The sequence below is a fragment of the Exophiala oligosperma genome (genome assembly GCF_000835515.1).
Source record: "Exophiala oligosperma strain CBS 72588 unplaced genomic scaffold supercont1.13, whole genome shotgun sequence".
NCBI lineage: Eukaryota > Fungi > Ascomycota > Eurotiomycetes > Chaetothyriales > Herpotrichiellaceae > Exophiala > Exophiala oligosperma.
The window spans coordinates 561932-588514 of record NW_015622830.1 but is presented as its reverse complement, the minus strand read 5'-3'; the positions used below and the strand labels follow the sequence as shown (position 1 = coordinate 588514).

The 26583-nt window shown below is 49.2% G+C and overlaps 6 protein-coding genes across 7 annotated transcripts; 1 reads left to right on the top strand and 5 right to left on the bottom strand.

The window, feature by feature from the left end:
- Positions 1-706: 706 nt before the first annotated feature.
- PV06_10533 (uncharacterized protein) lies at positions 707-2456 on the bottom strand (the record flags this gene model as incomplete). The annotated part of the gene is made up of 2 exons (XM_016412091.1): positions 707-2333; positions 2395-2456. The coding sequence occupies 2 exons, from the start codon at positions 2454-2456 to the stop codon at positions 707-709; spliced, it is 1689 nt and encodes a 562-aa protein (XP_016257711.1).
- Positions 2457-4074: 1618 nt separating this feature from the next.
- Positions 4075-7065, bottom strand: PV06_10532. Of its 2 annotated transcripts, none has more exons than XM_016412089.1 (10): positions 6825-7065; positions 6216-6611; positions 5942-6097; positions 5820-5887; positions 5724-5753; positions 5648-5669; positions 5369-5542; positions 5006-5273; positions 4844-4942; positions 4075-4773 (listed from the first exon to the last, which is right to left on the bottom strand). In XM_016412089.1, exons 2-10 carry the CDS (start codon positions 6495-6497, stop codon positions 4166-4168), a joined length of 1707 nt encoding a protein of 568 aa, XP_016257709.1. In that variant the 5' UTR covers positions 6498-6611; positions 6825-7065; the 3' UTR covers positions 4075-4165. The 2 variants fall into 2 exon arrangements, with proteins under 2 accessions (XP_016257709.1, XP_016257710.1); XM_016412090.1 differs by having other exon boundaries at positions 6216-6490.
- A 6312-nt stretch (positions 7066-13377) lies between these two features.
- Positions 13378-14741, bottom strand: PV06_10531 (uncharacterized protein; the record flags this gene model as incomplete). The annotated part of the gene is made up of 4 exons (XM_016412088.1): positions 13378-13555; positions 13601-14269; positions 14338-14432; positions 14505-14741. The coding sequence occupies 4 exons, from the start codon at positions 14739-14741 to the stop codon at positions 13378-13380; spliced, it is 1179 nt and encodes a 392-aa protein (XP_016257708.1).
- Positions 14742-21584: 6843 nt separating this feature from the next.
- On the bottom strand, positions 21585-22756 carry PV06_10530 (uncharacterized protein). Its single transcript, XM_016412087.1, has 2 exons — positions 22483-22756; positions 21585-22431 (listed from the first exon to the last, which is right to left on the bottom strand). Exons 1-2 carry the CDS (start codon positions 22634-22636, stop codon positions 21770-21772), a joined length of 816 nt encoding a protein of 271 aa, XP_016257707.1. The 5' UTR covers positions 22637-22756; the 3' UTR covers positions 21585-21769.
- A 718-nt stretch (positions 22757-23474) lies between these two features.
- Positions 23475-23702, top strand: PV06_10529 (uncharacterized protein; the record flags this gene model as incomplete). The annotated part of the gene is made up of 1 exon (XM_016412086.1): positions 23475-23702. The coding sequence occupies one exon, from the start codon at positions 23475-23477 to the stop codon at positions 23700-23702; it is 228 nt and encodes a 75-aa protein (XP_016257706.1).
- Positions 23703-23921: 219 nt separating this feature from the next.
- On the bottom strand, positions 23922-25837 carry PV06_10528 (uncharacterized protein; the record flags this gene model as incomplete). Its single annotated transcript, XM_016412085.1, has 4 exons — positions 23922-24070; positions 24969-25192; positions 25380-25600; positions 25694-25837. The coding sequence occupies 4 exons, from the start codon at positions 25835-25837 to the stop codon at positions 23922-23924; spliced, it is 738 nt and encodes a 245-aa protein (XP_016257705.1).
- Between the last annotated feature and the right edge of the window lie 746 nt (positions 25838-26583).

Here is a 26583-nt window from a genome sequence, read left to right as displayed (position 1 = left end):
CCATGCTCCCCTGAGCGTGGTGGAATTGGCAAGCGGAGGGATCTTCCGTTTGCTCCTAGTATTCCCGGCATCTTCGCTAGCTGGTGAGGAAAGCATATCACCGTTGAGTATCTTCAAAGAATCTTGGGTGGTCCTACTGACGAGGGAATAAGCCTTTTCATGGCAAGCAGTTCCGCTGCGGGGTTGCGAATGACATCGCATTAGACCGCTACGAGGGTCCGAGGTAATCGATTTTGCGCGCTGCGGAGGGAGAGCGAGCCGCACCCAACCAAACAACCTTGCACGTCACTAGCTCAGGCTTGAAACACCCCACGGAAGAAAAGTATTATACTATATGGCACCAATACGATCTCTATTGGGGGAAAGATTCACATACAATGGGTGTGGTTGGAATCTTGCATTGTGCTGAGAATCATGAACTCCGGCAAGGAGCAGGTTTAATAACAGCACCACTTGCATTTCCCGCGAAATCATTGACACTTGTACGCCACCTCAAAATGACACAGCGTCCAAAACCCCATCCGTCGGGATCTGACAAAATTATAAGATCAATCTGGCTCCCCCTACTTCTATTCATCAGCCGCTCCAATAAAGGTTGCTGAAGATTTCGTGTGGCTCTTTCGTGGACGCCAAGATGAACAAACCTCTGAGATTTTTCTCTGACCCATTTTCATCTTGGAGGAAAAGGCGCGGACTTCTGGCACCCCTACACCTTGCTTTCAATTTCCTGATTAGTCCCCTTGTCGTTGCTAGACGGAATAGGTTGGTTGAACGAATTTCCGCCCATGGAGGATCGGCGTCTTTGGTCGGTGAAGACAGAATTGCGTCGCTCCGGCACCTCGCCTGCAGTCCTTAGCCTGGCAAAGTTTTTCTCAGCATTCCAGTTCCAGATACTGTCTGCAGAAAAAAGAACATCGATTTCTTCGAGAGTTCGCTGATTGGTCTCCGGATATAGGGCCCAGACCATGGGTATTGTAATTGCGTTGCAGGCAGCGAAGATGTACAGGGTTTTCTCGCCTAGGGCCTGAAACATCACAGGGCATAACAGAGTCAACCAACCATTTCCAATGGACCAGCCCACGACTCCCCAAGCATTGCCTTTTGCCCGAATTTGCAGGGGAAATATTTCAGCAGGGTAGAGCCATGGAACCGTTAACCACGTCGCACCAAATACAAAGGTGAATACGAACACCATTGAAACTGCAGCGTTACCGTAACTAGCAGCTTTATCGAGGTTACCAGTAGCGCGGGCGTCTTGGCCGAGCCTGGAAAACCCTCCTGCAAGAGCCATCGCGATCCCTTGTCCGATGGATCCCCAGTAGCAGGTCCATCGCCGGCCAATCTTGTCCAATGTGAAGACACAGATCAAGGTGGAGAACATGTAAAAGATATTATTCAGGCCAGCAATCCATTGGCGTTTTGAGGGGCTCATCCCGGCTATTCCAAAAATCGTCGGAGCGTAAATGGTGACACCGGCAATGCCAATCCACTCCTGCATGATCTGTAGCCACACCACCAACTGCACCCGGCGGCCAGTATGGAGTTTCCCGGACCGTGCGCCGAAGAGCATATGAATATAAGTCTGTCGGCGAAAATGACTGCTTTCGTAATGACAGGATTGGATGATATCCTGAAGTTCGGCCTCGGCAAGCTCTTTCTCATCCGCAGTGGAATCGCCTCGAAGTCGACCAAGGATGTAACGGGCTTCGTCTTCCCTACCCATCTTCACAAGCCAGCGCGGCGAATCTGGAAAAATCAGGACCGTCGCGGCGAGAACGATGAGCATGACAATCTGGAAGGCGATCGGAAAGCGCCAGACGAAAGAACTCTGGCCGTCGCCGTAGAAAGAGCAGCCGTACTCGAGCCAATAAGCGACGACAACGCCAAAAATATTAAGAGTGAATTCGATGGCGACGAACTGCCCACGCGATTTGTGCTCTGCCGTTTCCGTTGCCCACACAGGAACGATCGCGTTAAGAATGCCTGTCCCCCAACCATTGACAAGTCGAGCACAAATCATCCAGGAATGGTTCATGGCGGAGCATTGTAAAGTGGCGCCAACAATTGCGATACATGCGCCCACAAAAATTGATTTGATGCGCCCAAAACGGTCGCCCATCGAACCTCCGACCAATGCACCCACGAGAGTGCCCAGGTAGTAGACAGAAACGATTCCTCCCTGCAAAAGAGTGTCGGTAATGACCGGGCCGCCATCAGGGCCACGATGGCCAAATCCCATCAAGGTATAGTAGTCGTAGGCAGTGTTGACGCCTCCCATCATACCTTGGTCGTAGCCAAAGAAAAGGATAGAGAGACCTGCGACGCAGTTGATGCTAGCACAACAGGTCAGCTTACGCGATTATCCTCCAAAGGGTAGTCCTTTCTCTCACTTACGCGACCAGGAGTCTTCTCTTTTGCAGGCGATGGACCACATTGAAGCGGTTAATCTTCTCCATGTCGATGGATGTTTTCAAGTTTGAAACTTGCAGGCTCGGGAGACTACAAGCATTAAACACGGAACTCTGTGGGCAGTCCCTGCTATGAGAGCAGAATCCATACTCGAGCGAAGGAATGTTGATTATTATACTCTTGAGAGAGTCCCCAGGCTCTTCGCCCGCCCACGGGGAAGCCCCGCTGAAGTGTTGAGAAGTGCATTGATTTGCCGGGGCTGTTCGGGGATCGTCCCTCTCAGTGGAGGACTTCTGGGTCAGTTCATTGGTCGGGGGTATTCGGGTGAAGCTTCAAGAAAAGACAATGACGGCTTTACGCCAATCAGCCCAACCAGGGCCTAAGGTTACTTGCTCTGCTGGTGAGAGGAATCTTGCAGCTTCTCCTGAATCATCTCGACAACCATCTCGGAGAACATCCTAGTGTGAAATCTCTGAAACCAATTATAGATAAACTGTATTCTGGAAAACCCAGTAGCAAGGAAAAGAATATCAGCAGTCAAAAAGGACATCGTGGAATCACTGCATGACGTAACAAAGACTTTGGTGATACGTGATTCTAGTCGGAGATACTTATTTCCGACCGCTACATCAGCTCACGCTCTTACATATATTTAGCGGCTAGTCTCTCTTTCATGTTCGCCAGTGAACGGTAAAATGATTCCGGCACTCCATCTTCCTTCCCTAGTAGAGACTACGATATCATGGAAGAGTACAGGGTGAAGGGGCGGAGTACAAATGAGATGGTCTACAGGACAGTACAATAGACGCAACCACCATACCACCAACGCTGACGGCAGAGAACACATCTTTTGAGGCCATTGCTCATTCCCATCAATGATGCGTCAACGAGCAGAATTGAGGAGAATAAGAGGGTCTGCCATATAACAATCGCACCACCCAAAAAGTAGGAAGTCAGTATTTCAAGTCACACTATCGCTGACACCGCCAACAGCTCAGAACAGAAGTCTAACACGCTTAATAGACTCTCACTCGTATAGCTGGCCTATATCTCGGCACCCCATAAATGCAAGGGACGCTGTTGCTCCACAATCAGCTGTCGACTGGTCTACGATAGAATTCGAGAGATCTATTAGCAGTCGATAGGGCGTAAGCCCCCTTAAAGATACAAGAACGACGTAGCTTACGAGCTTGAAACGGATATAGTCTAGACCGTAAATCTCTATTGACACGTTGACGAACTGTGTCCAAAGCTACTAACTTCGATGGAAATGGCTTTGTGTAAAACTATACCTGTTCTTACGCGCCTGGTCCATAACTAGTTCTGATATATTAAAACAACGACCGCATTATTCTTCCTGCCCCGGATGCCCTATCGTCACGGTCAGGCTGGTAAGAATCGCTAGCGTGTATCCTTGGCCAGCACCACGGCGCAGAGATGAATGATGTTGAATGTGTTCTACACATCATAAGACTAGAAATTTAACGTTGTTTTCCCTGTCTAGCACCAGCTTTCACACCTTTCCGCCACTATGTTGCTGTTGTACTTTCCCGTTATCGATGCATGAGTCGAAGAATTGTCGCTCACAAAGTGTATGATGTCGATATTCCACATCTTAGATGCCTTATTGTCGTTCACCACACCCAGCGCCCCTTCCCTCCTCCCCTCCTCCCCCCGAGCATCGAGCTTCGAGGCCTCTTAGCTCACTCACAGTGCGGCCACCAAAGACACTTGGCTGCTCAGTCTCCGAGTTTCGCTAATTGACAATCTCGACCTGACGCTTGTCATTCTTTTCATTGTCGCTTGAATCCTCCACAAGCTCTGTCGAGTGTCCGGCGAACTGGTCGACTTCGGCGGTGCGAAACTTCCTGGCGCTGACTTTGTTTTCGAACAAAACGTCCAGTTCACCATAGGTTCGACCTCTGGGCTCAGGTAGGCGGAAGTACATGTAAGTGAATAGTAGGATGCATGCACCGGCCCAGAAGAAGCCAGTCTTGGCACCCCAGTTCCATTCTGTATTCAGTAGCATCCGCGGCATCAGTGTGTTGTTTATGATGCCACCAATGTTGTAAAAGTTACGCGCCAACACCACAGTCTTGATCTTAAGGCGTGTTGAGGGTATGTCGGCCACCAGGGCATAGCAGACCGGTCCGATTGTGATGTCGTATACAAAGGTGTAAATTAGGAGCAGGCTTCCTGCCGCTAGGGATGGGCCTCTGGAGGTGCCGGCCACGCCCATGCCACCGACAACCATTAGTAGCACAAAGAGAATTCCCAGCCCCCATAGGTAGAGCGTGCGGCGTCCGAAATGGGGCATCAGCAGCCACGAACCGACAGTTCCCACGGCTCCCATGGCGTATTGTCCTTCACATCAACTCACGTCAGCCTCGGTGCACTACTACAGGCCGCAGAAGATTGGAAAGTGACTTCTTACCAAGGTTGAAGTTGAACGAGTTTTCAGAGCTTAGCCCGGCACGCTCGTAGAATTGGACCGAGAAACCCATCAACGCAGCGCCGCAAAACGCCTGTGTCACTGGAGATCCTCTTATCAGCATACGAGACCTTGGATGAAGAAGGTTAAGGATGAGAGACATACCCCAGACCATGCATGTGATTTCGGTGCGACGACGGTCAATGCCCTTGAAGGTATCCAAATAGCTCGTGCCCTCCGACATGGCTTTCTCCAGCTCGTTAGTGGCCCTGATCATCGAGAGCTGCTTGTCAACATCAAAGGGAATGCCGCTTGACGCTTTCGTGAGGCTTAAGAGTGCTTTACGAGCCTCGTCGTATCTCCCATGGCGAACGAGCCACCAAGGGCTCTCAGGGGCAAGGACAACGCCAATCAGAATGATTGGTGGCCAGATCTAAGGAAACGAGGTCAGTGGTGAGGAAATGGGAGGACGACAAAGGTCTGGTGCAATTGTAAGGAGATTTGGTGCCTGACGTTCACGCGACCTACCCATTGAATGGCAAATGGTACACGGTATGCCCATTGGTCATCCCGGTTCAAGAACCCGCGGAGCACTCCAGCCGCAATGAATTGACCAAAGACCCAGCACAGATTGACGTAGGATGTCAGATATGGCCGAAGTACCACCGGAGTGACATCGGATGCATATGTCACAGTAATAGTCTGCGCGAAAAAAGGATCAGTATTCCATGAACATCCAGAACAAGCATCTTCGGTCACAAACACCGGTAAGAGCTATTTGAAAAAGGTACAAAAAGGTGTTCTTACCTGAAACACACCCCATGGTAGACTGCCGAACCTTAGTAAATAAAGAGCTTCCGAAATCGATGTAGAGTCGACTTACCCGCATAGAATTGCGCCAGCAAGAATCGTCCTAGAGAGCTATTTGTTAGAGATCTAGTCGAGTCGAGAAGAGAAGAGGGGTGTTGCTGAAGCTTACTGGATGTTTTGGGCAAAAAAAGGAAGGAAGATGAATGCAATCATCAGGACAAGTGAGCCGAACATGGTCTTCGTAGTCTTTGTCAGCCGAAATATTTCATACTAGAGAGTTGCTGCACACACCTTGCGATAGCCGAACCTGTCCGAAATAACACCATTGAGCCAAAGGCCAATGATACTACCAACCTGAACTCCGTTCTGAATGCCCGACTGCCATGCCGCGCCAATATTTCGCCCACCATCTGGATTGTCTTCGGTACCATAGAAGTTTCTGAACGGCTACAGCATCGTTAACAATGGTTTTGTAACAGTCGCAGTAGATGCGTGGCCGTACGACAAGGGCCATTGCTGAGGTCGTGCCGATTCAACTCGGTACACAGCCTGATGAAACACTTACCGGGAAGCCGAAAAATGACCCCATCAAGCTCAGATCGTACCCTTCCATGATGACAGCGCTAGAGAAGATGATGGAAAAGATGATGGCTTTTGGGTAAAGCCTCAAGGCATCTCGAACGGTAAGCTCATGTTCATGTCTTGCGGCATTTTTGGCCTCCTCAAACTCCTGGACAACTTGCGGGTTCATAGCGCTGAGTCTCCGAATGGAACTGTCGTTGATGCGTGCGATACCATCGTCGGCACGTTGAACTTGCACAACGCTACTGCGTCTCCGTTCTGTCATAGTGTTAACAAGCTGCCGTCGCACGATGATAATGGGAAAGAGTAAGATAATGATGAGATTTCACAGAGACGGGTACTCTGTTGATTGGAGAGAGCATGCTCCTATTTATGCCAGCTACAAGGCCATTAGTTGACGTAGGCAGAAGCGAGCATTTTCCACTTGATTGCTCAATGCATGATCTGGTGTTCCTGGTGGCAGAATCACCAAGATAAATTTCACCGAGAGAACGGCCGTCAGGTGTCAAAGCAAGACCTGATGCCAAGAGTACCCCAGACGACTTTTCTGGGGGGAAATCGACTGAACAGAGGCAAAAGGAGACGTATGTACCTTCTCAGTTTGCAGATCTGGACGTGGAGAGGTCTTGGACCACGAACAACGAGCAAGATTGGCCGAGAGAAGTGTCATATATTGTCCATAATGGCATGTCGACGAACCACGACAAACATGGTGAGCTCTGAAGAATACTGCAATGGCCGCCAAGCTAGCGGTGGAGGTGTCAATGGCTGGGCGCAGAGGCGAAGCACAGAGTCTGAGGAAGAGAGTTAGCTCGGTTATAGAGAAATCGGGCAGATTCAACCGTAGGTTAACAGCAATAAGGAAAAAACAAGTCCAAGCTGCGCACTTATCAGATACTTCTTGGCAGGCAATATTCTTCGCCAGCACGCGAATCTCTTGACTGTAGGTCTTGGTTTTCTTGGCGCTACTTTCTGGGCACTTCTCACAAGAACTTGGCGAGATTGGCGGAATGATCAGTGGGTCAAAAGGTCTGATTGCATGCTTGGACGACACTCCTCGGAGTATGTCTCGCTCCGACCGTAGGGAAGGAGAATTCCCCGAAAAAAAAGTCCAATATGTATTGACTTGCAGTATCGAGGTCTGACGCGAGAAAGGTGACCGCTTGAAAGACGGCATATGGCTGTCGCATACCAGGTGGTGGTTTGAAGGAAGGATCAGCTGGCGCTGACGTTGCTTCTAAGATCGAGACCACGGACGGCCGCTCACAACCACCTGCGGTTCTTATCGAATGGAGAGTCCTAGCACGCCGCGGCCCACTCCGCCGATACGTCTTTGAACAAGTTAATGCCTTCTACTAGTCTTAAGACGCTCTTTCTACAAGCCCATATAGTCGCCCTTCTCATGTCGATTCTCCTCGAGGGGCGCCTGTTATTATGGCAAGTTTTAGGGCCTAGGTCTATGCCTATTGACATTCTCTTGGGAGAGCTGGTGCGGCAACGAAAAAGGTCTCACCCAGAGGAAAATTTAAGCTTCTCTTTACTATACAAATTGATAGAGATCCCCTCCTACTGGGCGAGGACAGACTCGTCAATACATCACATTGGACCATAACTATCAATTGGCCTAATTTACTTGCCATCTAACAGTTCTGATGTGACCAATAAGCACGCTATGTCAGATCTAAGACATGTTAATTGGCAGCTTAGGCGATATATCAACGGTGATTGAGAGGAGGCTCAATTTTTCTGAAAGAAGTGGCGCAGCGATTCTAATACGATGCTTCGACTACTATACTAATGTGGTGGGAATCAAAGCACAGAGTCGTACTTGGACGAGGCCGGTAATGATGGTGGTATATTTGACTCTCCGTATCTAACAACTAGGGTGAAGCATATAAGCGAGAACGCTGCCTTCTAAAGCCCTCCCAAGGCCACGTCATTACTCCGGACAAGAAAGGCCCTCTAGGGGTCCGAGGTAAGACTGACCCCCAAGCTTTGGCATCTCCGGCCTGCCACCCACGTACGTCGACCTAGATAGGCTCTTGCTTCCCTATTTATTGATCACTAAGCTAAGCCAGGATTCTCCCCAGGCCCCCCGCACGGGCTTCCTTGCCCGGGAAACCTTCCATGTTTCTCGTACCAAATGTGATCCACCTACCGACATAGACAAGAGATCCTAACGACGAATTTCTTTTGAGTGCATCCAGCGACCGGTCGACACCATCACCCTCGAGCCGTGAAGGGTTGTAGCCCTCTACAAGATCTTGCTTCCGAATTTTCCTCTGATCATGGGCTTCGGTCTGTTTGCAGTGTGGCTGGTATGATTGCAGCCAACGTCTAATTCGATTTTTTCCCATCACAAATCGGCGCACACAATGACGGATGACAATTCCAAACAGACCGCATGTGATCGATGTCACAGGCGCAAAGCACGCTGCGACAAGGTCCAACCGTCTTGCTCTTCATGCATAAAGGCAGACACCCAGTGCGTTTACAGTGCCAAAGACCCGGTAATCCGTCGCCAAGACATGGAAAGGCTGGAGAGAAGGCTTCGTCAGATGGAAGCGAAGAACGAGGCTTTGGCAAGTCAGCTACGCGAGGCCAACTTTAGAGCAAACACAAGCAGTCCTCTAAGTACTGTTCCATCGGCTTCAAGTGGTCAGCAGGCAGCAGTCATCAACAGCAGCGGCTCGGGCAGTAACGAAGTGACAAGTCAAGTCACATTTCTGAGTCTCGGGGCTGGCGGCGAGCGGCAATACCTGGGGTCGACCAGTGGACTCCTTCTGGCCAGTCTGCTCCAGGCAGATAACCGAGGAAAAGTTCGAGGCATGCAGAATGATGACAACTACAATGCGGTCCGCAGATTTGGCTCGGGGACTCGTGTCGGGGCATTGACTCCCGATGTCAGTTCCTTGCCGGCTGAAAAGCTTGCCCGAAGTTTGGTTTCAGCGTATCTAGCTCACGATCATTTGTGCTACCCATTCCTCCGTCCGAAGACGCTGTTGGAAAGCCTCGGGTTGATCTACGGCAGTGAGAGTTACTATGGGACACACCCCTTGGAAGCGTTTACTCTAGACATGGTCCTTGCCATCGCAACCGCTCAGGTCTCAAAGTTTGATTGGCAAGTGATGCCAGACGCTGAAACGCACCATGACCGGGCCATGAGTAGACTAGGCACAGTGCTCGGTAAGGGTGGAATGGATGCTTTGCAGGCCATCCTATTGATGTGCCAATACCGGATCGGAAGTGGTCTTTATGATGCTTCCGCGAGTTTGTGGCACCTAGTTGGCACCGCAGCAAGAATGTGCTTTGAGCTCGGCTTACATCGCGAGTCGGTCTACTATGCTCCCGGGGCGGGTGTGGCTGGCATGGACGAAGGCGCATTCGAAAATTCCGAAGTCAGGAGGAGGTGCTTCTGGTGTGCATTGGCAATGGACAGGATCGCGAGCATCACTTTAGGCCGACCCTTGGCCATCCATCTCGACGATTTTGACACAGAGTTGCCACGTTCTGAGACGAATATTGTGGTCAGCCCAGGCAACAACCTGTCTCCCTCGGAGAACGTCGGGAGCGCTCCCTGGCAGCTGAGGACAGCAATATTTGTGCTAATCGTGCGCTACCGCGTCATTTGCGGCCAGATCCTGACCTCCTTACACAATGTGATCCGGGCCAGAATGAGTGCTTCCTTCGACTATGAGAGCAGGCGCAGCTCTCTTATCGAGGAACTTGAAGCCTGGAGAGCAGACACTCTGACGCTGCCGCTTGGAGGCTCACTTACCGACTCCGACCGATCCAGCTTCAGGGCGAGAGAATGGTACGACCTCTTATACCAGAACGCAATTTTGATGCTTTATCGTCCCTCGCCGTCCCTTCAAGATGCTTCTCAAACGGGCGAAACACTACAGCGCATCTTCGACGCCGCCCAAAGGTCGATCGGCATCTACGCATACCTCCACAACTCACGTCGAATTAATTACTCTTCCATCACGCTGCACGCAGCGTTTATCGCGGGTTTGTCATACGTTTATGCCGTCCGCTCTCATTTCCAGACTCGTCGGCGCGAACTGGCAAGCAGTAGCAACCCAATGTCACAAAGTCCGGCTAGTTGTCTGCCCACCGACCCCACCATTAGCCAAATTGTCAACACTACTCGTGACTGCTCCAATGTCCTTGTCGCAGTCTCCGAGCGATGGAGCACTGCTCGTAACGCTCACCAAGTATTTGGCCGGCTTAGCGATGCTCTATTGACTGATGTAATCGAATTTCAAAATAATTCTCGAAGCACATTTACCCGCAGTTCACAATTTAGCGCACCAAATCAAAACCATCCTAATACCATGCCGGATCTGGCATTCAGTCCCGCAATACCACAGCAGTCTTTCTCATCTACGGTACCGAACGTTATGGATTTCAGTTATCAAGACTGTTTCGATGATTTACAAAACCTCTATACAAGTTATGATTTTGCAAATGTCTCGATGATGCAGGCGTCTCAAGATTGGCTTTTTGAGATCCAGTCTCTAGATCAGTCCATGGCCGCAGGAGGCCATTAAACCAGCGAGAGTCTTGCAATACGCATTTGTTTGACATAGTTGTTGCCTCAGGCAAATGGCTCTGCTTGTTGCTCAATAGGCTGAGAAAGATATCCATCATTATAAGCTCTGGCGGTGAAAATTGAATTAGCAGACCTTACACGCTATATGCAGCCACGTTCCAAAAATCTGGCTGGGATGTCTACATATCTACTTCTCAAATATTCACCGATACCCTTGCCGAGTCCATCGATTCGATCAGAAGATGCAATACCGCCGGAAAGATTGTCAAGAACTCGACTTCATATGATCAGCACGTCAGTTTTGGCCAATCAGGAGGGTACTTACAAATGTACTGCTAGTATCTTCGGAAATTCCACTCGCTCAACTCTTCGAGAAGGGTTGCATTTGAACCAGTCTTGGCCAAACAGTATCTTAATCTTCTCCACCGTGAGGATCGTTCTAAGCCATGCATATTCATCTTCATGCCGAACAAAGAAACCGACATTTGTGTTGTCCGCTTTGTCTCCCGACCTTGCGTGGACAATGCTACCAAGCGGTGCCTGCACTGTTACTCCAAGTGAGGCCAGATCGACCGGGTTTTCTGTCTCGTAGGAAGGCCTAATAGTTGGGTACTCTGCTGTTTTACTTGGGGCTTTGATGTCGATCAGCTCTCCGTCTCCCAAGTCAACCTGATGCTGGATCGCAGAGAGTGGAATAATTGCCGGAAAGATTTCCATGAACGGCTTTGGATCCATTGTTCTAAAGTCAAGGTTCATGTGGTAGCCTGGGTAACTCTGCATTCTCAGAGCATAGATTGGAGTCTTGAAGTTGCGAGCAACAATATCCCTTTTTTCTCGGGCTTGCGCAAAGATTCGCAATTGGACAGTTCCTGCCTGTTGGCTATCCGGATTTTTGACTTCTGACCCATACAGCTCGATACTCAGCTTGCTGAACTTGTTCTTTCTGAAGATATGTTGGAGTTGATTCTTCATCATCTGTGCTTTTGCATCAACGTCAAGTCCGTTGATGAAGAAAGTCGCTTCTGCTTGATACCCTCCTGGCGCCGCGAACATCGCTTTGGTGGTTGGCGGAGGTGGATGGCCGACTATTCCCGTAACCCGAACTCGATTCGGGAAATCCTGCTCATCCTCAATCTGAATCATAGAGAGATCCGCCACGACATCAGGGTTCAGGTAGAGGTGGCCTTGCAGCTCATACAGCGTCTGCGCTTTGACTGTTTCAGCTGTAACATGCCCGCCCCCTGTCGAACTTTTGGTGATGACACACCGGCCTTGGGCATCTATTTCGGCAATTGGAAAGGCCACATCTACCAAGTCGTCCAGAAAGTCTTTGAAGCCAGAGAAGTTGGCCCCAACGACATAGGCACCACACTCGATCAAATGCCCTGCCAGCAATGCTCCTGCAAGCTCATCATATTGCTCTTCCATACTCCACCCAAAATGCCATGCTGCAGCCCCCATAACAGGGGAAGCGTCCGTACAACGCCCACAAATTACAATGCTTGCACCCGATTTCAGTGCTTCGACAATGCCTCGACAGCCGATGTACGCATTTCCGGAAAACGGTTCCAGTTCCCAATCATCCAGAGACAGGTCGGTGTGATCCAAGTGAGGGAAATGCAAGTCTTGTCGCCGATTTGAGTCCTTCAACAGGTTTGAGATGTCGTCGCCTAGGACAGCAGCCACGATTATCTGGCCGTGTCCCTTTGCTTCGAGGAGCTCTCGTACTTTTCGGGTCAAAGATTGCGTGTTCAAGGCTCCAGCGTTGGTAATGACCCTGATACCTTTCGCTATGATATCGTCGATACACTCTTCGAGTTGTTCATAGAAACCGTTCTCATACCCAAGCTCTGGACTCTCCTTCTTGGTTATCGCATTCCAAGCAATGTTCATTTCAGAGAGCCAGTCGCCTGTAATCACGTCCACATTGCTTTCCGCAACCATTCTAGCCATGGCGCCTGGCATGTCGCCCGTTGCACCGGAGACATTTCCAATGCGTATAGGGCCTTTGCTGATCATCTCGAGATCGTCGATCCACTCACCAAGTCTCTTCTGGGAGTGACAGCAGTACATAACAACTCGGGAAGAAGCTCGACTGGCTATCCTCGTGAGATTTCACGATTTGATTCTCGCCACACCTGACTACGAGCATATCGCAAATAGGATCCCGATTTCTGCCTAGCTCTCAATGGCCTGTACGTGTCCGCTTAGGACTGTTTTTGCGGTGGCTTTTTAAGCCGAGACCCACCATCGGTGCCGCTGCCGAGCGCTAGCAACTTCCAGCTTTTCTACCTCGTTGGTCGACATCAGGGTGGGAAACAAAGCAACCAAATACGATCCAGAACATCATGTTGTCTCTCTTCCTTCCCTTAGAATTCTTTGGCTTAGGGTCTGAGCTGCCAAAATCGTCGAGATCACGTGGATATACCCTAAGCATCTAATATATATAGATCTACAAGTACTTTGCTAGTGAAGAAATAGCACACCAATGGGGCCATCCAGAATAGCTATAGTATCAGTAAATCAAATCAAAATTATGCATACACGAAAGGATGTTCTTCCATCACCGCATAGAATTCTTTTCCGTCTTTCACGGCACCAGGATGACTTTTCTGGCAAGCTGCTTCTCGAAGATCTCGTACCCGTAAGCCGCTTTTGATAATGGGAGACGATGCGTGACCATGCTGGCAAGCTTCTCCTTATTCGCCGCCACCACTTCCATCGCCTCGTCGAAGACTGTTCTCACGGGTGCTCTGCCGAGATTGATGCTAGAAACATTAGCTATGGGCGTTATTAGGGGAACAATGCCTCACTTCAAATTCTTCTGGTAGCATTCAAGCGCTGTGAATGGTAGGTCTCCCTGGTGAAACCCAATAGATGACAGAACGCCACAAGGCCGGAGAAGATCGAATGCTGATCTCAGTGCCGCGTTGTTTCCAACAACTTCAATGACTGCGTCAGCGCCGCGACCTTGCGTCGCCTTCATAACCTTCGCTTGTACGTCGTCTCGACCCAGCTTGAGTGGAATACCGCCGAGTTTCGCCGCCTGGTCCAGTCGATCATCGACACTATCGACAACGTAGATCGTTCTCACCCCTTTGGACCGCGCCGTCAAAATGGCGCAGAGTCCAACTGGGCCACACCCTAGACACACGAAGACCGCTTCTTCTAACGATTGCGACTTCGACAATCCGCTACGTTTTGGCGAATCGAGGTCAGTGTAATGATTACCATTCACCAGATCTGAGGAGCGGAAACATTCGATGGCTCTCATGGCGCCGTAGTGTCCCGTGGGGAATATATCGCACATCATGATCAAGAGTTCGTCATCAACCCCCTCTGGCGTCGATTTCAACGTGCCATCCGCAAACGGTACCCGAACGTACTCTGCTTGTCCTCCTGCTAAACCCTGTGTGCCAAATGGTGCCAGGCCCTCGGGACATCGATTGCTGTAGCCATGCTCACAGAACCAGCAGCACATGCTGGTTCAAGTCAGATGATTGGATATTTTGGGTATCACAAGCTAGCCTGTCTGGAACTTGATACTTACCAGACCGGAGAGAACGTACAAACAACCTTCTGGCCAACTTGGAAACTTCGTACGTCTGATCCTACTTCTTCGATAAACCCTACAAACTCATGACCCTGCCAAAATGTAAAAGATCATTCTGTCAGAAAAGATCGCCAGCTCAAAGTATAAGTTCGTTCTGTACTTACCATGATATGCCCTGTTGCCGTCTTCTGATGACCTCGATACATATGCAGTTCCGAACCGCAGATGCCTGCGGAAGTCACCTTGACAATAGCATCTGTAGGATCTCTAAGAGTGGGCTTGGGGCGTTTTTCGACGTCTATCTTCCGAGGTCCGTTGAATATTACGGCATTCATTTTAGAGTCTTGGTGTTGTGCGGCTTGTTTAACGTGTTTTTCCTCGTTGAGACTCGAGTTTCGCATTTTTTTCTCTGGGCGTCTGAGAATTCAGGTTTTGCTACAGGAAATTAGGATACGATGGCACTACCTACACAGCTTCCACTTGGGAATCAAGTCATCATCCAGATAAATCGGCTTTAGCGGGCGTTAAGGCCCGCGAGTGAAGCGAAGACATATCACGCTAGTCTCTCCACAGGCTAACGGCAGCGTGGGCCTCTGGGAGCTCGGTAAATGAGACGAGGCTCGAGATCCTGGCCTCACCGAGGATCCGCCCTGAAGGCATAGCGACTGATTGTCGTACTTCTTGGAAGATCGACAGGTCGTTGTGAAGGGATTTGGAAGCAAATGCCGTCATGACGGTGCGGAGACCGACGCCGTGGAGCTGGGCGGTTCGAGATGCCGAAACTCCCTTGGCAATTGGAGGGAACGCTGAGAGAGCCCGAGCTTAGATTGTCCAATGAGCGCGCACAGCTTCAAGGATCCACGGTGTTCGTGTCTGTCATTCTTATCGATGACACAGCAACTGAGTGGGCTTACGAGAGTTCATTGTTCGGTTACAGAGTAGACTCATGACACTTTCGGTCTGGAGAATGCTTAATTAGTCAGGGAGATGGTCGGAGCCTACCATGCAAGACAAATTGAGTATTGGCTTTGCTCAAGGACCGCATGTCCCTGAATATCTATACAAGAGTTATTTACCTGAATACTAGCACATGTTCTCATTCGAATTCAGCCTTCCACGCATTGCGATTCGCTGCTAAGGACAAAACTTTTCGAAAACAAACTACTTCCTACACGTGTATACTGATGATGGGAACAGCAAAACAGAAGACACCAAGCCCAAGGCACTTGACCAGGTTCTACATCGATGGCCAATATGCCAAGCCGATATCCGAGCAGACATATGTCCTACACAATCCCAAGGATGACACTGTCGTTGCCGATGCAGTGCCTATTGGTGGCCCAGAGGACGTCAATGCCGCGGTAGCAGCTGCAGAAGCCGCCTTCAGAGGGCCTTGGAGCACTTTCACGGCGGCACAAAGGTCTGAATGTCTGCGTCGCCTTGCTGACATTCTAGAGGACAGGCTGGTTGATATTTTGACATTGGATTCACTCACAACTGGGAACCCTATTTCGTTGATCCCTTCACGCGAGAAGACGTATATCAAAAACAATCTGTTATACTACTGTAAGTAGATCCTTAATCTGGTCAAGATTGGATTCCGTTAAACGACGATAAGCTGGATGGACCGACAAGCAAAAGGGTGACTACTACCCTGCAGATGACGGATTTGTGAAATTAGTACGGCATGAGCCTTTGGGGTGAGTCTTTCGTTGTCTATGTGTCATAGCTAAGTAAGAAACTGAAATAGCGAGTAGCGTGTGCGTTGGAATAAACCCATATAACTCACCAGTGGCGTCCTTCATCATCAAGGCCGCTCCCTGCCTAGCCACTGGCAATGTGTTGATAATCAAACCCTCAGAGAAAAGCCCGCTCGGATCGCTGGCGCTCGCTCCTTTGTTTGAGGAAGCCGGGTTTCCCAAGGGTGTGGTCCAGGTTGTTACTGGAGACGGAAGAACTGGGGCACTTTTTGCAAGGCATATGCGTGTACGGAAGGTAAAGCTCTCTTCCCACACTCTAGCTCGGCTCCAGTAGCAGATATCAAGAATACTGACGACGTGTATGGTATAAAGGTGAGCTTCACTGGTAGTGTCGCGACTGGAAAGAAAATCCAGATAGCCGCCGCAGAAAGTAATCTCAAAAGAGTCACCCTTGAGCTTGGTGAGTGACTAAGCTATAGGACGGTCCAGCAAGTTGGCAGCTAACTTGTTATCACAGGAGGCAAGAGCCCGGCTGTAATTTTCGAAGATGCAAATATCGAAAATGCTCTCACTTGGTAGGCAATATAATCGTGGACGAGGTTGATACACGGCGCTAACAGGACTAATGGCAGGACAATCAACGGAATTCTAGCGCGATCTGGTCAAGTTTGTGTAGCGGCATCTCGAGTCTACGTCCAACAAACCATCTCCCAACAATTTATCGATGCATACAGCGAGAGAATGAAAGAAGCTGCCTCGCGGCTTGGTGACCCTCAGGATTTCGAGACGACTCTTGGGCCCCTCGCCGACGCATCCAGCTTTGCTAGAGTCGAAGCAATGATCGAAAAGGGTAAAATAGAAGCCGACTTGGTCGTTGGTGGTGTTAGACACGGTGATTCTGGTTGCTTCATGGAACCAGCCGTATTTCTTAATCCCCGGCCCGACGCGGAGATCTATAAGAATGAAGTATTTGGACCCGTGGCAGTCATCAAGACTTTTGAGACCGAGGAAGAAGTGGTTAAATTGGCTAATGATACAGAGTTTGGGTTAATGGCCGGTGTCTTCACGAGGGACATCACTCGCGCGCTAAGGGTGTCGAGCAACATCGACTCAGGGGTTTGCGGGATTAATTGCATCTCTTACGTCCGAATTCCCCCTTCTCCTTCACGAAAACCATAGGGGCTGATGCTTGCGACTTTCCAGATGAATATCCAGGCACCTTTTGGAGGAAAGAAAATATCAGGCATAGGCAGAGAATTCGGTGAATATGTGAGTCGTCGCTATCAGATTTACTCTGATAAGATGATTACTAAATTTCTTTGATCCAGGCCCTTCGTTCGTTTACGGAACCAAAGACAGTCTTAATCAAGTAAGTTAAATCAAAACAAGCTCATGAATTTTATTCACTGTTGCCTGAATAGCATGAACGCATAAAGAAGGATGACATGAAGGCTGCAGTATTGAGCGATTTCTTCATGGCTTGAGTTCTGATCGAGCAGTCGGCTAGATTGCTGGGCAAAGGCAAAACATATCTATCGGAATTCGCTTCATTTCAGACATGTCAAATTATTGAAAAGTTTCTACTAGATAATGCTATGTTTCATGGTTCGAAATAGAAATACGAAACTTGCAGAATTCGAATCCATGGAGTGATTATCCTGTTACGGCAGTCTCGCGTAAGGCCTGATTAACAAGTCCTAAAATAGAGGCTCAAGCTCCAGAAGCGAACAGTCGAACACTGATTGGGTATGTTCTTTTTGAGTCGAGATCGTTGTCACCCATTAGAGAAGGGTATGGACAACACCAAAGTGATACTTGAATATCGTTTTAGCGCCTTTGCAGAGATTTTTTATTTCCTGAACACTTGCAAGTGATAGCTCTGCACATTTTTCCACTCTGGTGTTTAGCAATTCTTTCTATGACATTGCTTAAAAAGAGCTTCCGGCAAGACCAGAAGAAGGGTCACCATGTCCACATGAAGTATGAAGAAGTCTATGGAGAGAAGTTTCCTAGATTCCACATCCGGCAATCTTTCATTATATCCAAGTCATCTCTATTATGCATTAAAAACACCCCCTTGATGGAAGACAATCAACTTGTATATCTTAACCAATTAACATGAAAGCGAGTTTCTCGAGCAGTAAAAAACAACAACTGAACCAATGTGTCTATGATAAGAGCGAACTGGAGATTGGCGTTTTTGCCCTCTTCGCATTCATAGAGGAGTCAAGCATAAAGACCTAATCTTGAGTTTGGCCAGACTCAGCGGCGAGATGGAGCAGCCTCAAGAAGCCAGATGAACCCACATGAGAAGCTATGCGTGAACCATTTATTTTACATCCCGTTCATACGCTCAATATTGTTAATCCCGAGGCTCTGGTTTCGCCCTTGCACAGCCAGCACCAGGACATCCAATCCTGAATATCGGGCTGCACGCCGAAGAAGGCGATCCCTGCGCCGAAGAGTGGGTCGGTGTCTCAGGGAGCTCGGTCGGCCCTGCAGGCCGTGTCAACCTTGTTGCACACGCTTGAAGTTGATCAAGTTCCCAAGCCAAATTTGCCGGGTTATTACAGCATGGGACGCATTTACCGGATTGTCCTGAGATAAAGTTCTTCGCGGGCGGATCAAGTAGTAACCACACACCACTAGTCGGGACTGTATGACTGGAAGAATAAGCATTACAGGTCTGTAGCCTTTGCTCACCTGACCACTCATGTTAAGTGTCATCAGAAGATTGCCCTGGCACTGAATGAAAGCAGCCGCCTTCTCTCCTGGATTTTTGTGCGCAATCAGAAGCTGTCGGAAAACGTCCTCATATATCCAGTTAGACAAACTTTACCACAACTGTGCTAGCGAAAAGTGCCGATCCCACATATTCGGGTCATGTCGCCACAATCAAAACTAAAGTCTTCAAATACAACATTTCGCTCCACAAAATTGTAAGTCTTTTGCAACTCCGCAGTTACCGGGGTTGGAAATGGAAAGCCTGGATGGGTCTCTTGCTGGACTACACAAAACTACCAACACGACAAGGTTCGTAGACCGCTCCGAACGTAACAGCGATTCAGCTTCTAGACTCACGAAGAAGAGCATTCGCTTTTTCCTCTTCCCCAACCAACGTTGATAGAGTACCTCGTACCCTGTTCTGGGGCACCGGGCTCGGAGACCCTGTTAATTGTTCTCTCTCACATATTCGTGCACTCTTCTCGGCCTCCCTTCCGAATTTTTTCCTATAAAACTGCCCAGACCCCAGATTACCCCAGTTCTTCTCTCTACTAAGTGCAAGGAAACGAGCAATTTCCTCATACTTTCTGAATCCTTTATCTGGCCGTTGTCGACCTTGTATTTTGTGTCCTCCTAACTTCCACAATGGCGATCTCACCCTCTTTAGTTCGGCTCCTGGTAAGTCACTCATTACTCTCGGCCTTTCTAGAAACTCTAAATGCTAAACTACGTACCTGCTTAGATCGTGCTCTTCGTTGCACTTGGCTCGCTCACCTACGGATACTGCAGCAGTATTATCGCTACGACTTTGGGACAACCCTCCTTCATCAGTTATTTTGCTCTCGACACACGGTCCAACGCGACAGACCTCATTGGCGCCATTAATGGACTCTATCAAGCTGGAGGTCTTTTCGGGTGTCTTTCATGCATCAAATCTGCAGATTGGCTAGGCCGGAGAAAAGCCATTCTGTTCGCGTCAGTAATCACCTTCATCGGAGGTGCTCTCCAATCTGGCAGCGTCAATATTGGTATGTACATCGCCATGCGATTCGTGACCGGTTTCGGAATAGGTGAGTTCTCTGCACCCACTCACGGCAATTGGATAACTCTTAACAAAGTCGCCAGGTGCCCTGGTCACTCTTGTACCTCTTTATCAGTCCGAGATATCTCCTCCCCGGATCCGAGGCTGGCTCGTAGGTATGCATGGAGTTTTGATCTGTGTGGGCTATTCTCTGGCAAGCTGGGTAGGGCTGGGCTTCTACTTCGTCAATGCAAGCGGCGCACAATGGCGACTGCCGCTGGCGATCCAGTGCTTCCCACCTCTCTTCTTGTCGCTGGGTGTACTTTTCCTCCCAGAATCGCCGAGATGGCTACTGGACCATGATCGCGTGGAAGACGCTTATAAGTCATTTAAGGCAGTCCGCGCAGAGAACACGGACAACTTAGCCAATAACGAAGGGGCTATCTTGGCCGAGTTCAATTTGCTTCAGGGCCAGTTGCTTCACGAGAAGCAAGAAGAGCTGTCTCTATTTGATCTCTTTAGAAGACCATCTATGAGGAAGAGATGTATCATTGGTTGGCTCACAATGTTTGGTGCTCAGGGAACTGCGACCTTGGTCATTAACAGTAAGTTTTGAGGCTCTCTTGGGGCATCACTCCTCTGCAATACTAACACTCTGTCATCTAGACTATGGTCCTTCGCTGTATGCTTCTTTGGGCTTCGGAACAGTCCAACAACTTCTCATTCAATGTGGATGGATCACTGTGTGCCCTTTTGGGAACTTGATCAATGCGTTGGTTGTTGATAAATTCGGTCGAACTCGAATGCTGAGTAGGTCTCCGAGCACCGTGTTGAGTTTATGAAGAAGCTGAGCTGAGAACTGTGACACAGTGTTCGGTTTCGCTGGCTGCGTTATCGCCCTGATTGGCGAATGCATTACTGTCGACGTCTTCCAACGCACGGGTCACCGAAGTGCTGCCAGTGCGGCAGTGTTCTTCCTGTTCTTACACATTGGGTTCTTCTCCGTCTCCTGCGATGCGACGTCCTACATCTACGCTTCTGAAATCTTCCCAACTCCCGTGCGAGCCAAGGGCCTTTCTATATCAGTGTCGGGTCTTTTCGTAGCGACCATCATTTTCCTCCAGTGTGCGCCAGAAGCCTTCTCAACAATTGGCTGGAAGTATTACATCGTCTTCATCTCAATCACCACGGTCATTTTCTTCATAGTCTGGCTGTGGTTTCCCGAGACACGTGGACGTTCTCTTGAAGACATTGGCGAACTCTTTGGCGATTCCGTTGAAGCAGTGCCAATGCGGGAGAAAGGTCATGCAGAGAGCATCGAAGAGGTACCCATTGGAGGAATGCAAGAGAAATCGAGAATCTAGAGATTGATTTGGCATCGTCCTCGAAACCTCACCGAATCAGCCTTCTGGGCGAGCCTAACAGAAATAAAAGCCTGTACCATGTAAAAACATTGGGAGGTTCTAGACTTTCGGCGCGTAAGCGTTGCAACTTCTAGTCTCCTGGAGCTGACTAAGATCAATGGACTTCAAAATGCAGGATCGGTCGTAGATCAGCCATCGGGCACAGCGCCTTTGAACATTTACACCAAATACAGAAAAGTATCAGTAAAGCTTCAAATTTGCTGCTGGAATTTCAGGTGACACCAGGGTTTCTAGACAAAGATCATACTATCAGAGACGACCTGCAACTAAATGAGTTTCGATGTTGGCACAGCAATGTCATGTTAGGAGATGGCCCGCACAGCCTAAACAGAGAAATAGACGAGATCTCGATTTACACTCATCAAATGCCCTGATTGCTGACTTATCAATCAATTAGATGCCATAGGGAATAGCACATGACCTAGCTAGTTATTCCTGTATCACTCTTGGCCCTTCAAATGTCAAATCTCACCGAGACCCTTATATGTGTTACAATCTTTGATTTGCTGATCCTCCAAGCTTGTCGCTATCAATTTACTGTCAGCGGCATATTTCATTGTTCACCTTTTCGCCTCCTCATCGTTGTGTCGTTGGGAAGCAGTGCGGGGAGCAGTAAAATCGACCGAATACCATGTGAGACAGACTAAAACCACCGCTGCCATCAACGCGCCATCAAAGATATACAATGTCCATTCATGCCTTAGAGCATATCCACTGGAGCCCCAAACGTACTCGACGACTCGGAAAATATTTCGGACCGAGATCAGGATGCTGATAAAGTACAATATGCAGAGGCAGCGTTGCCAGGGAATGTTTGTTGCCGATATCGCTGGGGAATGCCGGGCGCGTGAGTGAAAGTCAGCAGCAACAATCACGAAGAAGCCGAAGACAACTATCTGAAGGACCAGACCAGCCAGTATAATGTATTCGCCGAGTTTGACTCTACTGTGAGTCTTAGCCCCTGAAAGGACACCGCCACCGGCCCCTTGAATGATGAAGCACAGCATATCGCCTCCGATAAACACCTTGGTTATCCAATGCGAAGGGATCAGCGAATGTGAGCCACCCTTAATCGCGCGGATCAGTCGTTGCAGGATCATGTAGGTCGATGCTGCAAATAAGATCGGACCGAGGAGGATTAGGAGTGACTGAATGGCGTAAGGTAGCGTCTTGTCTGTGTGGAAGTGAGCCACAGTGCGAGCACTGTGCCCGACAGCTTCGACTGGAAGTGAAGTTAGCTCTTGGAACGACCCTGACGGAGAAATGGACCTACAGATGCCCCCAATAACGGCAGGAACGCAAAATCGTGACCTTGTCTGGACTAGACGGACCAAGTGCGCGAGCGAGGCTACACCGAAGTACGTGGTCATGACGATTGATCCAATAAGCGAGGGCATGTAGTACCAGAGGACATACTGGATAGCCATTTTTTGTAACGATGTTCGATAAGGTGAAGTACCGCGGCGTGGATGATGACTTGGGTAAGAACAGAGTATAGGTTGGGTATTCAGGATAAGCACTGGTATACTTAAGGAGGTCGATTGGAGATTAAGAAGTGATGTTGAGAGAGCTGTACAAACGGGTCCATTGATTGCTTTTATGTAACCCATCAATCAGGGGTGTTCTTGCTTTGGAGCAGAAAAGTCAAGCCCAGAACATCGCCCATGTCACGAGTATGCTCATACTTGACACACTGCCGGTTTCGAAGATGGAAATGGCAGATGAGACGATTCAAATCACTGCATTTAATGCTAGACTTGTATAAAGTTTAGCTCAAGCTTTGTGTTTGATACAATCCGTACGTATTCGTTATCGCGTTGGTCGCATTCGTGTAGAGAGATCCATTTTCTTCGATTCTGATGAGGACAGAGGTTTCAATCAGATATCATTGGGGCAGAGAAACTACCTCAGAGCCGTTCGGCGACAAAAATTCCGCGCTATTTACACAAATCCAAAAAAACCCCGGCCGTCCTCATCATTTTGTCAATGAAGTCACATGGTTACTCGAGCAACAGTAAATCAAGTTTAGGCCAGCATCAACTCAATCGTTCTCTGTCGGCGCGGTCCATCAACACGAGGGCGGGCGACTCTTCAAACTGAGACTAAGACAACTGATAGTTCGTAACCACGCTTGCCAAGAGTTTGTTAGGATTCGCAGGAAGAATGGAAATCTGGGCATATCATTCCAAGGCTTTGGCCAATTAACAGCGAGCACTTGAACATACTCGCCTAGCATCATACTACAGTCTTATTGAGATTGCAGGCATGTATGGCTGGGCGATCCAGGCAAAGATCCATTGGATTGTGCCCATGATTGGCACCTCACAAACGGGATTCGGAATGATTTGTATCTTCATGGCGGCTCAAACATATCTGATCGACGCTCATCCTCAACACGCAGCCAGTGCGTCAGCGGCAAATGCCGTCCTTCGCAGTGTTGCAGGAGCGCTCCTACCAATGTGTGGCCTAGATATCTACGACGCGTTGGGATGAGGTTGGGGAAACAGTTTGTTCGGATTTATTCTTCTCGCACTGGCACCATTGCCGGTGGTTTTCAAGCTCCATGGACATCGCTTCCGAGAGGCGTGATGTGGAAGCTATAGTCTGGTCGGGGGTTTAAATTTCAATACTACATGATGATAGACACCTTCTGGAACGCGCAGGAGACTCCGATCTATCCTGAGTAGAACTACGAATTTCGGTACTCTTCTCTTATGTACAGCCGACAGTGGCTCGAAAGAGTCTGAATGTGTTGCCGCCTCCCTCGTCTCGCACTACCGCGTGCCAAATCGAATGGTAAGGGAAATTTGCAGGTCGTTGATGCGAGATGTCGTTAAGCAGGTCAAGCGTCGGAACAGGGGCTGTGATAAAATCAATCGATTGATTGCCCTCTAGTCTCTGGAGATCGAACGTGCCAACCAGCGATTTTGCTCTGCCGCATCCAGGCCAGGAACGTCACGACGTCATTGGCCAAGCAGGCAGTTATGTCAAGTCCAGATTACTGTAGTCGATCATGGAGGTCTGTAGAAGTATGCAAAGCCGGTGCCTCACTGGAAATTTCATCAAGAAGTAGCTATATTTACTCACACCGGTCGGATTATCACATCAAGATGCAGATACTAAACGTCTTGGTTTATATTTCAAGTAGTGGTACGGATTTTCAAGAAGCTTGGCAATCATGGGCCCTGCTAGACGATCTGACTAGTTCGCAGGCGAAGTAAACGAGGCTGTAGATGTTCTGAATCTAGCCAATGTCAAGGAACCAAACTTGATCTATATACAGGCATTTGGCATCCTTTCGTTGGAGCAGACCAAAATAACCTGGCTCAGTGGGACTTATACTTACTTGGTGTAGATGCCCAGCGCCACAGCGACCATGGAGCGATATACCCACACCCATAATTTCTCTAAACCATCTTCGTTATGGGATTGTTTCAACAAAATTTTGCTTTCTTTCCCCTTAGGTAGACGCCGCTTGTCTCCCACTTCTCGCATGCTGGATGGGATTCATTTACGACAGCCCGGCCTTTCCCAGTGTCTTCCCTTCTAATCATGCTTATTACTTACGACCGAAGGTGCTGTACGGAGTCTCAGTGCAATAGCGGGGTGGTCGGTGTGTATATGCTAGGTGATCGTCCTCATTACGGATCCCAAGAGATATACTGTGTCTCCGTGCTTGGTGCTCGCTTGGGTCTGGCCGGGGCATGTTTGCCTTGCGGGAGTGTTGCTCCCTTCCGTCTCTGGGATCGCGAGACATACTGTGCCTGCGTGCGCCGTGCTCTCCTCCATGGTACTCACGCTGGTGTGGACGGGGTGCCTGGGTGCCACTGGCGCTGAACGGCTTGAGATGCAGTTGGTCCATGGCATGGCCATGCTCAATGTTGTTGTCGTTCAGGATTCTTCGACTGCCCTTGAACTCCTTCTGGATGCGGTGGACTCGGAAGTCTATGTACGAGATGATGAACATGTACACAGCGATGACACTATTGAAAGGGCATGTGAGTCAGCTTTCCGACTCCTCTCTCTTAGAGAATGCCTTTCACGACTCGAATGGGAGAACAAAGCCTCCAAGAGCTCGAGTTATCCCAGGGATCTCCTCACTGGTATCAGGAGGAAACATGTAGACATTCCGAGTAGAGGCAAAAAAAAAACTGATTAGGAGGAACGTACTTGATGACGATTGACACTCCCATGGCTACCCACCGAAGGGTACACGAGATGCCCACGCACGACTTAATGTTGGCCTGTACGATCAAGAAAACGACTGCTGCCCAGAAGACGATCTCAAGGCCGTTGAGAATGGCATAGGCTTTATAGGATCTCCACCGACTGAACCGCTCGCGGTGCTCTGTCAAAATATGATAGGTGATGATGACCATCGATTTGCAGCCCTATCGCCCTCTATCGGTTAACGTCCATGTACCTCAACGTAGGTCGAGGCATTTGGGAAGCCTCAAAAGCATATGTATGGAAAATGGACTTACCATGCCCAGTGCGATGGTGTTGGCTCGGGTTCGCGGCTGGCCTTTGAGGAACAACTGGGGTGTGGAGACGCCCATGACAATGTGGATCAAGATGATCTGGAGAATGTGTACTTTGAGCTTGAACTTGTGGTCAAAGAAGGCCATGATATGCGGCCTTATGTCAATTTTAGTGCAGTAAGTGATTGATGTGATTCTGAGAATACGGCGCTGCTCGTGAAGATGGGAAGCTCGCGATGAGCGTGGTTTTCCCCTTAGATCTCGGGTAACCAGCTGAAGTATTGGTTATAAGAGAATTCGGGGACAGAAAAGGACGTGTTGGGATGGGAACGGTCTCTTATATGCGAAGAGAATGGACATCTCAGGATTGCGGACCTATTGTATCTGACATTTCTACGGGCCATCCCAGAGGCCGGAAGCTACCAAGAGACATATATATCTACGCTCTTGTGTTTCCTTGTGTACCTGTCCGTGCAAGTCACCATATAACATTAACTTGTATGGAGTACATGTAGCAGTTGCCAGAAATAGAATGCCTGCTCGACGTGATTGGCAGCTGCAACCCAGCAAGAACGACCACTCTGCCCTGTATGGGCGGGTAAGTGATGAGTGGCACTAGTGCATGAAAAACTGCAACGGTTAATTCTTCGTGTTGTACACTGAGGGTGTTGGGGATCTCTCAGAACCGGGTCTCAGGAAACAAAATTCCCTCGTAAGGCTGAAAGGTCGATAGGCTCAATATGTTAGCGCAACCGGGCTGTGGACAATCTCCTGCAAAGCACGAGCAACAGATGCACGAGTCTTGGCAGCGGCGAACACGAATACGCGGATGACCACATACAATCGGGCTGAGGTGGCTTGTCCTAATTGTAGGAATCCGTTGGCCAATGAGT

What these genes read in the sequence shown, in the direction of transcription:
- PV06_10532 (XM_016412089.1), bottom strand. Translation starts at nt 6,497, where the DNA reads ATGACAGAACGGAGACGCAGTAGCGTTGTGCAAGTTCAACGTGCCGAC. An exon ending in TACCATGGGGTGTGTTTCAG is followed by an intron (nt 5,543 to 5,647) that starts GTAAGAACACCT and finishes TTTTTCGCGCAG; the next exon opens with ACTATTACTGTGACATATGC. An exon ending in AATCACATGCATGGTCTGGG is followed by an intron (nt 4,943 to 5,005) that starts GTATGTCTCTCA and finishes GAGGATCTCCAG; the next exon opens with TGACACAGGCGTTTTGCGGC.
- PV06_10530 (XM_016412087.1), bottom strand. Translation starts at nt 22,636, where the DNA reads ATGGCTATCCAGTATGTCCTCTGGTACTACATGCCCTCGCTTATTGGA. An exon ending in TGCCGTTATTGGGGGCATCT is followed by an intron (nt 22,432 to 22,482) that starts GTAGGTCCATTT and finishes CTTCACTTCCAG; the next exon opens with TCGAAGCTGTCGGGCACAGT.